This window comes from Ictalurus furcatus, chromosome 23, assembly GCF_023375685.1.
Source record: "Ictalurus furcatus strain D&B chromosome 23, Billie_1.0, whole genome shotgun sequence".
NCBI classification, from domain to species: Eukaryota; Metazoa; Chordata; class Actinopteri; order Siluriformes; family Ictaluridae; genus Ictalurus; species Ictalurus furcatus.
In genome coordinates, this window is record NC_071277.1 from 56,872 (window position 1) to 72,945 (window position 16,074).

The following is a 16,074-nucleotide window of genomic DNA, read 5'->3' on the forward strand; positions in this document are numbered from 1 at the left end:
AGGTGTTACTAATTAAATGCACAAGCTTAGTTAATCATCAAGAAATGTGACTAACCGCAAACTTTGGCCAGTTTGGTGTTCTGGAGCAGGTGTGTGTCCACATCATGCCAAGAAGAAAAGACATCAGCCATGACAGTGCTGCCCTTTTAAGATGGTGCATGCCTCTTGACTGTTACCCATTGTTTGTCCATGTAGGCTTGCCATAGTTTGTTTGTAATCAGGAAGCCTCGGAGCACGTTGTTGTTTTTCATCCACTTATTAATCTTTTTCTTCCACTGACCCCCAAAGCACATATGTCTGTAAGTAATACCATAATTGTTTGGAAACAGTTTATAATTTGTTCATTAGCAGAAATCTAGAGCTAGAAATCACATCCCTATCCTAGTGAGGGCAGAATAGCGAAAAGGCACATGCCTGACGTGTTACATACAGGAAAGTGGATCTTTGTGGAAACACAGCATTCTTCAACAATTAAAGTTGCAGTCATCACAATGGATATCAAAGAAGAAATGCTTGAAACATGATCACAATGCTCCAGCATTCCACATACCAGTCAGCTTTCTTAAGCCAGTTCTATAGCAGCCAGGGCCTGTGCAAAAGCAGAGTCTGCACTTCTGCAAGCATCAAGTGTGCAAAGAGAAGCAGACATGGTGAAAGCACAAGCATACATCGAAGAGGAGCAGCAAAAGGCTACGGCTGAGGCTGCTAGAAAAAAATCTGAGCTTCAAGCCAATCTTCACACATAGCAGCTAATGGCAATGCTGCCATCACTGAAGCTGAGGTTCTTGTGGCAGCCTCAAGAATGCAGCAGTACACCTAAAAGTAAAAGTACATCTAAAAGCCCTAACGGTGTTTTCCCAATAACAAACACTCCAAAAGGGCGGGGGCAATTATCATATTAACGAAACATTTAACTTCTATGTTTAACATTTAGATTTAGAATATTTCCATTTAACATTAAGATTTATATTGTGAAGGGTTTTTTCCAGGCTGCTACACATATATTAGCAATTTCTACATTAGGTATTTTTGGCAAACAAAATGCCATAAATTTGTGATTCAAACTGACATGTTGAAAACTTCAGTGCTTTTTATCTTTTACAAACTCAACTTTAAAATTTGTAAAAAAAAAAAAAAAAAATTGCTCTTAAACTGATCAATTTCAGAAGTCACTTAACGCTACCTAGAACCTACAGGAGTGATGTGTTGCCAATTGTAAACTAATGATGTGAGTTTTGATGGTTAATTCATGCTCAGTATTTTGTATAACAAGGTCTTAACAAAGTATTATTTAAAGACTTTTAACTGGTAATCATAATATCTATATGTTACAGTTAACAGCTGTTCTTTTTTATCAGCCTTTAGATTATGAGAGCAAGAGGCGCTTTGTGATTGCCATAGAGGCCATCAATTCTTTTGTGGACACGCGATTCCTAAGCATCAATGAATTTCGGGACAGGACAATGCTCAAAATTCTGGTGATGGATGTGGATGAGCCACCTGTCTTTTCTGCACCATTCTATGAGTGGAAAGTTCTAGAGAATGCACCCGTTGGTACATTGGTTGGCACAGTATATGCCAGAGATGCAGATGCTGCCAATAACCCCATCAGGTAAACCAAACATGCATTTATTTATTTTTATTTTGTACATGATTGAGGTCTTTGTTCAATGAATACATTAATGCATGATTAATCAGTTTGATTAAACTAAAAGGTTCATTAATTATTTAATTATAGTACCGGCTTCATGTGGGTATGTGCTGTTTCATTTGCCTGAGTAGGAGGTGGGACCTAACTACTAAGTTATAAGTTATTAGACCACTCTGTCTTTTAGCTGTTTGAGTAAATTAAACTCTGCCATTGTTGTTTGGGGGCCATATTGTTTATAAATCTCAACATGTTTTTGATAATTATTGAGTTTCAGGCTTTGCTGAATAATATGACACAAAAATATTGAAGATATATCATAAATCCTAGGACAAGTTCTGAAAAGTACATGTTGCATATGAATCATATTAATAATATGTTTGAATGCGTGGACATGTTACCAATGGCAAATGTTTAGGAAATGACGCATGTGGAGTTTCATTGTTCACCTTATTTTACAAGAGGTATGCTTGTTCTTAAGTGCAAAAACATAAATAGGCCCCACAGAGGCCAAGTTGCCTCTGCATCAATTACTAGGGACACAACTTTCAACTATTGTGGAAAATTATTTCCCGTCTCACGAATAGGATAAGGAACAAAACACTTATTTCTCAAAATCAATAATAAACAAATCAATAATTACAAAGGAAAACCTAAGCAATAAAGGAGGTTGGTCTCGAGAGCAAACACTGAAGAGCTGACCATAATGCATGATCATAAATGTCCCAAGGGTCGGACATACTTGCCTCCTTTAATTGGTTTGTTCTAATTTTGTCTTATTCACTCTAACTATTTTTACCAGCACTAGATGTCTCCCCATCTCTTTAGATCATCCATTTGCCTTTTATGTTATCTAAAGCTAACAAGGTCTATGATACTGCATTGGATCAGGCTGACCTAGGAGATCCACTTCCATCCTTATTTATTTATATTTGATGCACATACCTCCTGGGTGTGTACTGTGAGTTATGCCTTTTAATTTATCAAGGCTTTTACTTCTCCTCATCTTAAGCAGTCCTCTGGATACCCTTGTACAAACAAAATTTATTAGACAGACATAATGGTGCCTCCCTAGGTGATATAATGTGTTTGTTTCCTACTTTTCTGATAAGTCCTAGGAATTGAGGCCATTTGATAACAATGAACTTGTTTTTATAATGTCAAGTTGCCCTTTATGCATAGGCCCCAGATCAGTGTTCCTTTTCAAGTCACATTAAAACAGACATTACTTAGTGGATTATATGCAGTATAAAATAGGTAATATAAAAGTATAACAACGGTGAACCGACAACTGGGACATGGGTGCCAAAGTCTTACTAATACGCATGGGGAGCAAAGTCTGGCCCATCTGGTCCGATCCCACAGAAAAGCTACTGTAGCACAAATTGCTGAAAAAGTTAATGGTTAGCACACTGGAGCATGGTACTCTAGCTCTCCAGTTCATGCCCTGCTGCCACCATCATTATTTTATGTCGCGTCTTGACCAGTAAGTGGTCCTCCTTGTCTGTTCTAGATTCATAATCCGGTTCTTTATTTATTTATTTATTTATTTATTTATTTATTTCCATCTTTCAAAAAACTTTCAATAATTTTTGGTGTTCATTGTCTGAAGATGATCTTAGCAAAATTTGGTGAAGTTCCAACAAACAATCTAGGAGAAGTTTGCAAAAATAGGCTTTTCAAAAAATTCACAATGGCGTTAATTTTTTTGCCGACCCAGACAGATTTGGTATCGTTATTAGTCTGATCCATGGAATCTGACCAGACTGGTTTCATGACAATAGGCTTAAGAAATGAAAATTATTAGCATTTTAAAAAGTTTTAGATTTTTTACCATAAGGTGGCGTTGCCCCAGCCTTTTTGAGTACCTTCAGGGTGTGAAGAGGGGACTATAAATCCTTTCTCTGAAAAGCACTGTTATTTTTCCTGTCAGGTTTTCCATATGCAATGAGATGAAGAATGTCTTCAGGATTGACACCAACAATGGAACAGTGTCCCTGGTCAAACCTTTGGACCGAGAGACTGCAGCATGGCAAAATCTTACTGTTATTGCTAAAGAAATGAGTAAGTTTTTCATTTTCTCCATGACAGAGGAAATCTTATAGCTGAATGCCAAATCTATTTGTATTACTGTATTATAGCTTTTACAATGCAACTGTTTTTCCATTAGGTTTTGCAAGTGGTATGTAATAATAAGTTCAATTTAGATAATCACCGTTCAAATCCTAAATGTTTTGAAGAACAAACACCATTAGAAAGCTTACATTTTTTTTGAAGAACAAATTAAAACACACATAAAAAAAATATAGACAATTATTAAATATAGTACATGCTCAATACTGATACTGCTGGTAAAAAGACTATCAATCAGATTTAATATTTATTTATTTATTTATTTATTTATTGGCACCCTTCATCCTTCCATCTATCTATTTCCATACCTATTATACTACATTGGGTCATGGGGGAGCATGGAGTCTATCCCAGGGAACTTGGGTCACACTGGGATACCCTGGACGGGATGCCAACCCATCACAGGGAACAATCGCACACCCATTCACATACTACGGACAATTTGGAAATGCTAGCACCCTTTATGAAAATAAATAAAATGAATAATGAATGTATGTAACAGCCTTGCTTGGGGCTGCATCTTCGGCTAGGCGATCTTTGGCTGCCACAGGGAGGGACAGGTCTGCTCTGAAGTCATCTGGAGCAATAAGCTACCCCTGTCTGCCTGGCTATTTAATAGTAGCACACAGACTCTCATGAGCTCAGTCTTTGTTACAGAGTTCTTGCAAAAGACTTGGCCAGTATTTTGGAAATTTAAAATACTAGAAATGTAATCTAGTCCTTCATCTGCACTGCGTTGACCTTGCCTTGTCAACCTAGCCCCCTCTCGGGTTTTCAAGTTCCTTTTCTTGAGAAAAAGAAAGGGGGAAATAAGAACTTTTGTTTTCTGGTTAGCTCCTTGTTGCAAACAGTCAGGGATTTCAAATTTACAATTAATTTAAGGTTGAACGCTCCTTGGTTAAGTTTGTGCTGTTACTTCCTACCTGATTTTCATTTGCATGAGCCCCTCTGGTTTTTGGTTTTGTTTGCCATAGGGTAGGTGTCTTAGGTAGGTGGGGCAGTGGTGGCTTAGCAGCTAAGGCTTCGGGTTACTGATCAGAAGGTTAGGGGTTCAAGCCCCAGCACCGCCAGTTTGCCACTGTTGGGCCCTTGAGCAAGGCCCTTAAGCCTCTCTGCTCCAGGGGCGTTGTATCATGGCTGACCCTGCGCTCTGACCCCAGCTTCCAGACAGGCTGGGGTATGCGAAGAAAATAATTTCATTGTGCACTACTGTATATGTGACCAATAAAGACTCATTATCATTATCAAAAACCAACCCCCTGCCCTACCTCCACCATCCCCAGCCCAACACTCCCCACTCCCACTCTTTGGTTTCTACCAGTTAAGTGTTGGTTGGTGGCACACTCAGTTTGCTCAGGTCTCCCTGATGTGGGATGAGTCACCACGTTAAACACTAAGCAATAAACATAATACAAAAATTATACTTTAATTTGATCTATCTATGTATCTATGTATGTATGTGTCTATCTATCTATCTATCTATCCAGGTAAAAATCAGCTCTCCTCAGTTTCCGTGGTCATTAAAGTCCTAGATGTCAATGACAACATACCCACTCTGTCTAGGGCCTACCAACCCTATGTGTGTGAGGGCATACAGGCAGGGGAAGTATGTTAGCACACACACATACACACACAAACTAATTTTATCTAAGTTCCAAGCTCCCAATGTCAGCAGTGTTATAATACTTCGGCTAGGATTTTAGACTGTTCACCTACAATATGTGCACTATTCTCAAGCATTTCACTGCTTCCTCTTTGAGTGTTATTTTTATTATTTCCTTGTCAGAACCACTTTTGTCTTTCTCTTTGACCATTAATGTCCTACTTGTAAACTGTTCCTCCTACTTATATACTATAATATGCCAACAAGAAGAACTCACTGAACCTTTTCCCAATTTACTGATTACTGGCCTCCAGCATTCCAAACATCTGCTTTGATATCCTGAGATAATACATAAGATGTACCAACATAGCACGTCTGAAGAATTGTTTCATTAGATGAACAATGCTTATCAGCAGAAAGAAGCAAAACCAATGGAAGACAGGAGAAGTGTTGGTCTACTCAGCTTTAGGCACTGTGAAAAATTACACAGTTTAAATAAATAAAAAATAAACTCTGGGTATGGCCAAAGAGGGCTGTAGGCTTATCTTCAACCTCCATCTTTGAAATTACTATATGAATAAATCTCTATACAACAGACATTGTCTTTCTTCTGATGCTGTTTGGGATTAATATCACTTGTTTTCCATGAGCTGTGTGGATAAAACTGGATACATCTGTAAGCACCATATTATATTATGCTTATGAAACAATTAAGTTCAAACTTAAATTGTCACCGTGAAGTCAAATATAGAGGTGATGATAATGGAGTTTGTCTTCTGCTAACATTTTTTAAATAAAGGTCATCCAGGTTATAAGTGCTGTGGATGCAGATGATCCAGCAGAAGGTCATCATTTTTATTTTTCCATGGTGCCAGAAAAAAACATTAACCCCAACTTCACCATCAGGGACAACCAAGGTGCAGTACATTATACAGTAACAAAATACAGCTCATATTTGTGTAAAGTAAAATTAAACCAACAAAGGAATATTGTTTTGTTATTAGTAAAATTTAGTTTAGAATTGCATTTCTTCTATTAAATAAAAAATAGATACAGTAGACATAGTTAGTCATCTGTTGCTAAAACAAGCAGAACATGAGAGATATATGGAATGAAGTCTATATATCATGCATCAGTCAATTCTTTATAAATGATCCTCCCTTTTTTACAGACAACACAGCAGGCATTTTGACCCGTCGTAGCACATTTACACATCATGATCGGATACTGTATCATCTCCCCGTGATCATAACAGACAATGGCTCTCCTCCTCTATCCAGCACTACCACCTTCACCATCAGTGTGTGTGTATGCCAGTCTAGAGGGCACTGCCCATCTAGTGGAATGGAAGCATTGGCCCTATCTGTGGGTATGCAGGCCCTCCTAGGCCTCTCTATATGCCTCATCACCATAATAGGTATGATATATGAACTGCAATATGAATTAAATGATTAAAAACTAAATTTGTGTGATTTTATTTCCTGACAGAATAAAAGAGCAGAATTAGACACTAACAAACAAATAAATAAATCACAGAATGCTCTTTTGACAGAGAGCCTGTGACAGTAAGATATAAATCAGCTCTGCTTCACATCAAGCAGGCAAGTATGATCCGTGCCTGACAAGCTAATCCATCTCCCTTATCCTGGATTACCAGTGTTGACTTAACACAGATTTATTAATAATAATGCTATGATTATTATTATTATTATTGTTGTTGTTGTTGTTGTTGTTGTTGACATGGTGACAGCATGTCATCTCACAGCTCCAGGAGCCCTGGACTAATCTTGAGCTCAGGTTACTGTCTGTGGAGTTTCATATTTCCTCTGGGTTCTCCAGTTTTCTTCCTACCTTCCAAAAAAAGATGCATGAATGTGTATCGACATGTGTGCATGGTACCCTGTGATGGACATGCATCCCAAACAATATGTGAATGATTTGTTATATAGATTGTCAAAACATCTATTATTAACACAGGAAGAAACTGAGAGAAGTGTATGTAATGCAATTCTCTAAGATCCGATGGACCTTATTCAGCCCATAAAATGATCAAATCTCACATAATTATTTCCTTGATACATAATTATACTTCTCTACAGGTCAGAGAGTTTGAAACCCCTTCTCAAAATCAGGACCGAAATAGCAGTTTTCTATTAAATGATAAAAGTCATATAAGTGTACTACTCATTCCACAGTAAATGCAGCCATCAGGCACAAAATTTGACAGGTTTTAGAGGTGAATACTCAGCTCACTACAAATGGAAATTTCCTCTGTTAAAACTATTAAACTGCACATCTGGACTTAATCCTTCTGTTTAGGTCATTATTATTTATAATATAATTTAGGTCATTATTAGAGTTGAACCGATACTAAATTTCTCAGCCGATACCAATAGCCAATTATTCAGAGTGATATCAGCCAATGCCGTTACCGATAGTTTGGTGGTTCTGCCTTTTATACCTTCTTTTAAATTAATAATGAAATCCACAATTCTGAAGGAAATGCTAATAAATACTGTATTCTCTCACTTTTAACTATTATTAATCATACTTTATTATTATTATTTATTATTATTATTGTTGTTGCTGTTGTTGTTGTTGTTACTATTATTATTATTATTAATAATGATAACAATAATAATAATATTTGCTATTATTAATTAGCACATAGCATCCATCGTTGATTTTTCTAATCTTCATTTATAAAATAATTGAATGCAAATTGTGAGTTTGCTTCATGACCCCTAGTTTGGACAACAGTAAACTACAAAAGTACAAGGTTCCAATGTAGAATTATGAGTAACAAATATTCTCCATTAACCAAATTTCAGAAGTGTTGTGTATATATACTGAATATATTTATAAGTAACTAAACACTAATACTTCAGTCATCAGTAACCAAATTTCTGAAGTGTTGTGTGTATATATACTGAATATGTTTATAAGTAAATAAACACTAATACTTCAGTAATTAGTAATAACGTTCCATGTGTTTTGCTTTATAATAATGTTCCAGATTATCATTAACTACTTATGAATATTACAGTATCATTTCAGTCATTAGTAATGAGTTTCCATGACCAGACCTATTGCCTTAAATATAGTTAATACTACTGAAATGTGTATATGTGTTACTATTTGTTACTATATGTTAATGCCTCTTTCTTTGACTTGCAGTGCTTGCTTTACTATTGGTAGCTGTGTGGAGACACAGGACAGTACAACAGCAGAATCTTGCTATCCAGGAGCTTGACACAGAGGAGTACTCAGAGAAAATCGTATATCACAGTGAGAGTGAAGGAATTCCAGATGCAGCCAACGCTAACCAGTTAGTCCCACTGAGGCCACACCCACACCGCCACAAGCACACGTTCTGTAGAGAGGAAGTGGTAGCAAGTGTACGCATGTCTCTATGCCACTCACACCTTATTGGTCCAGAGGATGAAGTCTTCCATCAGTTTATGATAGACCGGCTGGCTGAGGCTGACCAGGACCCCTGTGTCCCTCCCTTTGACTGCTTGCACACTTATGCCTATGAGGGTTCTGGGTCACTAGCAGCCTCGCTTAGCTCACTGGAATCCTCAAACTTTGACCCTTATTTCGATCGATCCCATGACACTGGCCCAGGGTTTTTAAGACTGTCTCGCTGGCAAGGTGCTAATGATTATGAGTCTTCATTCTGAACTGAGGAGAAATTAAGCTGAACTCTATAGGCAGTGACAGAATCCAGTGAGCCCCCTCGGCTTAGTGAAATCTTTGACTTTTGATCCCTGTAAAGACCATCCATGTGACTGCTGGACATGATTCTTTTATGAAGCAAGAGATGAGATTTAATGCTTCACTAAAAATAGCTAGTGTATTTTTTAAATACTTTTGAAACACTTCACAGGCTTTGTTAACTCCCTGTAATCGTTAACTCATGTGTTGAGCCTTTCTTGGAAAGGTACTGAAGGTGAAGGTACTTCATTATGTACTGAAAAGAAATGGAAGTGTATTGAAGTAATTAAATAAATAGTGACTTCAGAATGGCATATTTATTCAACTGTTTTTAAATATATTTGTGTAAGAAAATCTTTTAATGATGTAGTGCTCCACAGAATGCCCTATTGGGAGCCAGGATATCAAAATATAAGAACTGCATAGATGCATTAACCATTTTCTACTGAAGCTTGACAGCTTATACCCTTGTAGAACCCAATTTCAAAGGAAAGAGGATTGGGGGACAGGCAGACTTTGATGCAGCTTTGGGGCTCACTTTATCTTTATTTTTCTCTTTTTTTTACACTAGCTGCCTTTCAGTACATGTTGTCGAAACCTTAAATTCTTTCAACCAAAACTAATGGAAATAAAATTCAGTCCAAACAGCTTGTGGCTTTCGCCATGTTCAAGCCCAACTTTAAGTTTAAGTTCCTGCCGGGTGTGTTATGTTGGCTCTGTCTCTCTTTCTCTCTTGCTCACTGCATTCACTGAAAGGACAGACAAAGTGCATATAAACTGGCCATAATCACACACAGGTGAGAATCATCATGCGTTACCTGCTGGTTCAACACCCCCCCCCCCCTTTATATGAGAGGAAACAGAAAAGCTCAAAAGCAGCTACCAGTGTCTTAGATGTTTTTTTAATGAAATTGTTCCATTTCCACAGAAGGCAAAGGCTTTGGGTGAGTGTAACAATGATAACAATTTAAGATTGTGGGTTTATTGGATGATAGTGATGGTGGATATGAATAGGACAGGAGGTTAGAGATAGGGTTATCACTTTTATTTCTGCCCTTGCCCTTTTTCAAAAAAATTTAAAAGTGCCCCTCTCAACATTAATTAATAAACAATTATATTATGTAAACAGCATTTGAGTGCAAATTAACACGAGAACATGCACAAAACAATAGCAAATTAATTACAAGAAAATCAGTGAATTACCCTATTTATTTGTCCAACTCAAGTCTCCAGTTAGATAGTCTTGTTGTCATGACACAATTGGTATGCTGAAACCACTAGCTCTTCTGCTAACCTTTTCATAATATTAGTAGCATTGTATATGCTTCTTACCAGTAGTTTTCTAATTGACTGAGAGGGAATGTGTTGGTAAGTATTAGCTACTCAGGTTCGTTAAATTTCCAGACATGCAAGTAACCTTGTTATATTATATGTATGTCATATACTCAATAAATGAACGATGCCAAACAGACAGAGAGGGCAGAAATTTAAAGAAAAACTGAAGGAGGCAGCAAAAGGTATAGCTTCCTTATCAACATGGGTGAAGAAAGGTGATCTAATATGAGTCAATAACAGATAGTTGCAAAAAAAGGCATTATATATGTTTACAAATAGAGATAGTCTGTGTTACACGGTGTTCTGTTCGGCTATACACATACACCGATTATCGTTGCCCACAGCTTCAGGCTGTGTGCACTCAGGTGTGTGTGAGTTTTGACAGTTGGAGATAGGCTCTGAACATTCCCTCAATGTAAATGAATGGGAGCTTTTGGGAATTTTCATTGTCGCAACAGGAATACCAGGAATCCGATCAATTTGGAAAAATAGAGCCTGACCAGTGTCTTCAGCCTGAAGGACTATGCTGAGTTTCTTGGAAGTAGCTTGAAAGTTCAACGAGTTATAACAGTCAGAAATTTTTAATGAAAGTCAGTGGGAATTTTGGCCAATTTGAGTTTCTGTACCAGGAATCCAGAATTCTGATCCCTTGGAAAAGATACAGCAACTTGAGTTAGAACAGTCTGAAGGTCTGTGCCAAGTTTGGTGCATGTAGCTTGAAAGTTCTGGGAGGCAATACCATTGATATTTTTGGGGCTCACAGGAATAATAATAACTAGATGGGTAAAGTTCGTGACAAACTTTGATGTTGACTTGAGAAAGCCATATGAAAGATTTAACATTTTATAAGCTTTAAATTTAGTGAAGTGGAAAGAGGAAGAAACAAACACATTGCTAGTGTGAATTAACATGTTTTAGCACATTGCTAGCATGAATTAGCATGTTGCTGACATGAATTACCATGTTTTGACACTGCTACCATGAATTAGCCAGTTGCTAGCATGAATTACAACATTGCTTTCATATTTTAGCACATTGCTATCATTAAGCAGGGATTAGCAGGTTGCTCGAATGAATTAGCATATTATAACACACTGCTAACATGAATTAGCATGTTGCTAGTCTGTTTTATCATGTTACAAGTAAGATTTAGCAAGTTGCTAGCATGGATTAGCATGTTGCTAGCATGATTTAGAATGTTGCTAGCATGCATTAGCATGTTGGTAGAATGAATTAGCATTTTTGTTAGAATGAATTAGGATGTTGTTAGCATGAATTAGTATGTTGCTAGCATGTTTGAGCACATTCCTAGCATTAATTAGCATGTTGCATGCCTGATTTAGCATGCTGCTAGCATGAATTAGCATTTTGCCATCATAAATTAGCAATTTTAAATAAACTGCTTACATGAACTAGCATGTTATTACCATTATTTAGCATGTTACTAGCATGATTTAACATGTTGCTAGTATGTTTTAGCAAACTGCTAGCATGAATTAGCGTGTTTTAAGACACTGTTACCATAAACTAGCATGTCGATAGCATGAATTATCATGTTGCTTGTATGATTGAGCACATTGCTAGTATTAATTAGCGTGATGCTTGTCTGATTTAGCATGTTGCTAGCATGAATTAGGATGTAGCAATCATGAATTAGCATTTTTTGAATTGACCTGAATTAGCATGCTGCTAACATGAATTAGCATGTTTTAACACACTACTAACATGAGTTAGCATTTTGCTAGCATGAATTAGCTTGTTGCTAGCATTAATTAACATGTTTTAACACAGTTAACAAGAATTAGCATGTTGTTAGCATGATTTAGCACATTACTATCATGAAGTAGAATGTTGCTTGCATGTTTTAGCACACTGCTAGCATAAATTAGCATGTTTTAACACACTGCTAACATGAATTTGCATGTTGCTAACATGTTTAGCATATTGCTAGCATGAATTAACATGTTGCTAGCATGAATTACAATGTTGCTTGCATGAATTAGCATGATGCACATTGCTAGCATGAATTAGCATTATGCTAGCATGTTTGAGCACATTGCTAGCATTAATAAGCATGTTACTTGTCTAATTTAGCATGTTACTAGCATAAATTAGCATGTTGCTACCATGAATAATCACTTTGCTAGCATTTATTAGCATGTTTTAACACACTATCATTGATTACGTATTTGTTTACTCAAGCTTACCCTGAATAGACTTTCTTTTACTCAAAGCACAGTCTTACCTAACAATCTCTCCCTCTCTTTACCTCCCTCTCTTTCTGTCCTTTTGTCGAGCCACACATGATTTTATGGAGATGCCAGTGATCCTGATCCTTTCTGCTCTCCGGACCTGCCTGAGCTGTTCGGATGCCCTACCTCTGGGTGGAGCTCTCATCCACTCCAATTCCACATGGACGTTCTCGCTGTGGTTGCTGGGACTACGGTTGCTGCTATGGCCTTGGGACTGCAATAACAACATGCAGTTTTTCACTCAGGTCTCCTTGATGAACAGTGGACTAGTTCAACAAACAGACTTCATATAAAAACCATAATGAACTTTCCTTTACTTTTACACTATCTGTTGTTACCCAGATGAGGATGGGTTCCCTTCTGAGTCTGGTTCCTCTCAAGGTTTCTTCCTCTTAACATCTTAGGGAGTTTTTCTTTGCCACCAGCTTGCACAATTGGGATTAATCCACACACTTAAAATCTGTATCCTGTGTTTATATATTTATGTAAAGATGTTTTGAGACAATGAGAGTTGTAAAAAGTGCTATAAAAATAAAATTGAATTGAACTTTTTTTTTCCATTGAATTGAATTAGCACGTTGTAAGCATGTTTTAGCACATTGCTAGAGAGAATTACCATGCTTTAACACACTGCTAACATAAATTAGCATGTTGCTAAAGTTTATTGTACACCTGCACAGTTCTGTTTTTATTCGGGAGGTTTTTTGGTTTTTGTGTTTCAAGCTGTTCTGGTTTACCTTGTTACTCATTTACTGTTATGATTTTTATTTTCGCTTTGCAGTGTTTGCATTTTAAAACAGTTAGTACATACACATTTAATGCATAAACTAACTATCAATGAGTAGTACCTATAACTTGAGCATAAGGATATGTACTTGGAATGTAAAGGGCATCAACAATGATAAGATTGGCTGAGAAATCTAATATAGGCCTGATGACTCTATCAGACCATGCACCTGTAACCGTTACTATGTTACCACCTCAACCTAATTACCAATCATGGATATGGAAACTCAATCCTTTCCATCTCCTCGATGAGAAATTTGTTGATTACTTAAAAGAACAGACAGATGCATATTTTCAATGTAACGATACAAATGGAATGGACCCTAGAACAATATGGGAACCATACAAGGCTTTTCTAAGAGGAATGATAATTGCCATAATTGCTAGTAAAAAGAAAAAGGACTTATTATTCAAGCATATGAAACTAGAAAAGAGAATTGTCACAACAGAAAAACAGTCTCACTCCTCAAAATCAGCTCAATTTGTTGCTGAACTTATATCTCTGAGAGTTCAATTAAACCAAATTGCTCACCAGGAAGGCAGATAGGGATATATTATTTGCAAGACAAAGATTTTTTGAAATGGGTAATAAACCCAACCACCTTCTTGCTAGCTTAGTTAAAAAGATCTCCATAAAAGGATATATTCCAGCAATTAAAGATCCCTCGGGATGCAGAATAAAAGAAAACAAAAAAATAAATGAGATGTTTAGACAATATTAGACAATATTAGACATTTAGACAATAATAGCTCAGATATAGATACACATATAGATACCTGAGAATGTAATTCCGGTCATCATAGACCCAGACCAGACAGGGTTTATAAAAGGCCACCAGTCCTATTGCAATACTAGAAGATTATTTAATATAATATGTCACCTTGATCAAAACTTCAGACCTGGAATCTTACTAGCGATGGATGCCGAAAAGGCATTCGATAGCGTAGAGTGGAGTTATATGTTTGATGTTATGACCAGATTTGGAATTGCTGGAAACTTTATAAAATGGGTCAGATTGCTTTATACGTTAACAAAGGCTGCTGTATTAACTAACGGCATTCTCTCTGACTCATTTGTGCTTCATAGGGGGGACTTCTCAGGGCTGCCCCTTGTCGCCTTTATTATTCGCCATAGCGATAGAACCCTTGGCAATTTATATTCTAAATAATCTAAAAATGAACGGTGTTAGTATTGGTAACAGACAACAAAACATACTGCTTTATGCTGATAATATTTTGCTAATTATAACTAACCTGCAAATGTCAATACCTGAATTAATTGACTGTATCAAGCAACTTGGAGTCATTTCTGGATATAAAGTTAACCTTCACAAGTCAGAGATAATGATAATGAGTCTTTATTGGTCACATATACAGTAGAGCACAGTAAAATTGTTTTCTTTGCATACCCCAGCCTGTCAGGAAGTTGGGGTCAGAACACAGGGTCAGCCATGACACAGCGCCCCTGGAGCAGAGAGGGTTAAGGGCTTGAACCCCTGACCTTCTGATCAGTAATCCAGACCCTTAACCGCTAAGCCACCACTGTCCCCCAAAATGCCATGAGTAAGCCACATAATGCCATTAGTATCACTAAACATATCCGAGCCTAATTTTGTTAAGCCATTCAGATGGTCTCCTAAAGGTATCACATATTCAGGTATCTGTATTACACCCAAACTTTTATAACTTTATGACGCCAATATTAAAATCAATATCCCATATCAAGGAGGACTTCACAAGATGGTCAAAACTTCCAGTCTCTTTCTCATGAAGAATAAACCTTATAAAAATTATAATCTTCCCAGAGATTTTATACACGCTATCCATGACTTTTTTAAATTTGACAAATGCTGATATAAAAGATCTTAATAAAGCTATGTCTACATTTATTTGGGACAGTAAGCGAGCTAAAGTTAAAATACAAACTTTACAATTGCCCACTGATACAGGTTTATGGTCACTTCCACACTTTAAATACTATGTATGGGCCATGCAGGCTAGGATCCTCCTAGATTGGATACATAAACCCGAAGATCCAGTTTTGTAATCCAGTTCCTCTGATTAAATTATTAGATCAGAAAACCTAAATCCCTGACAAGGTAAAAGAAAACCCACTCATTATTAGAGTTGTTAAAATGTGGTCACGGATCAGAAGGTCTCTCAATTATAATCAGAGCTTGCCTATCCTATCCACACTGACTGGTAACACAAATTTTCACCATACTAATATGGGCTCTTAATTTGGTAGCTGGATTCATGTGGGAATATACAGGATATATGACTTATTCCATAAGCGTGCTTTGATGTCATTTGATGAGTTACCTGAAGATAAGAAATTTCGTTCAGACTAGACATGCTAGTCTTACACTGAATAGCTCTGATTTCATTTTAGATACGTTTTTTCTTAAGGATATTGAAGTTATTAAGTTATCCAAATTTTACTCTATGATAAGCCATTACAAAGCAGACAATCTGATTTTGTTGGAGAAAGCATGGAGTAAGAATTACAATGTGACATTGACGAAATTGTCTGGGAAGATATTATCAGAGTATCATTGAATATCTCAGTCTGCAACAGATTCAAAGAAATGCAATTTAAT

General features: G+C 36.8%; 1 protein-coding gene across 3 annotated transcripts in view; it reads left to right on the forward strand.

The window, feature by feature from the left end:
- The window catches only part of cdh19 (cadherin 19, type 2), a 34,923-nt gene extending 24,996 nt beyond the window's left edge, over nucleotides 1-9,927 (forward strand). For 2 of the 3 annotated variants that reach the window (XM_053611651.1, XM_053611652.1), the window contains exons 7-12: nucleotides 1,359-1,612; nucleotides 3,582-3,712; nucleotides 5,269-5,387; nucleotides 6,184-6,301; nucleotides 6,556-6,801; nucleotides 8,562-9,927. In XM_053611651.1, the coding sequence (XP_053467626.1) occupies nucleotides 1,359-1,612; nucleotides 3,582-3,712; nucleotides 5,269-5,387; nucleotides 6,184-6,301; nucleotides 6,556-6,801; nucleotides 8,562-9,067 (1,374 nt within the window). In that variant the 3' untranslated portion in view covers nucleotides 9,068-9,927. Of the gene's footprint in view, nucleotides 1-1,358; nucleotides 1,613-3,581; nucleotides 3,713-5,268; nucleotides 5,388-6,183; nucleotides 6,302-6,555; nucleotides 6,802-6,872; nucleotides 6,986-8,561 lie in introns of all 3 variants that reach the window. The other variant, XM_053611653.1, reaches the window with a different exon arrangement.
- Nucleotides 9,928-16,074: the final 6,147 nt, after the last annotated feature.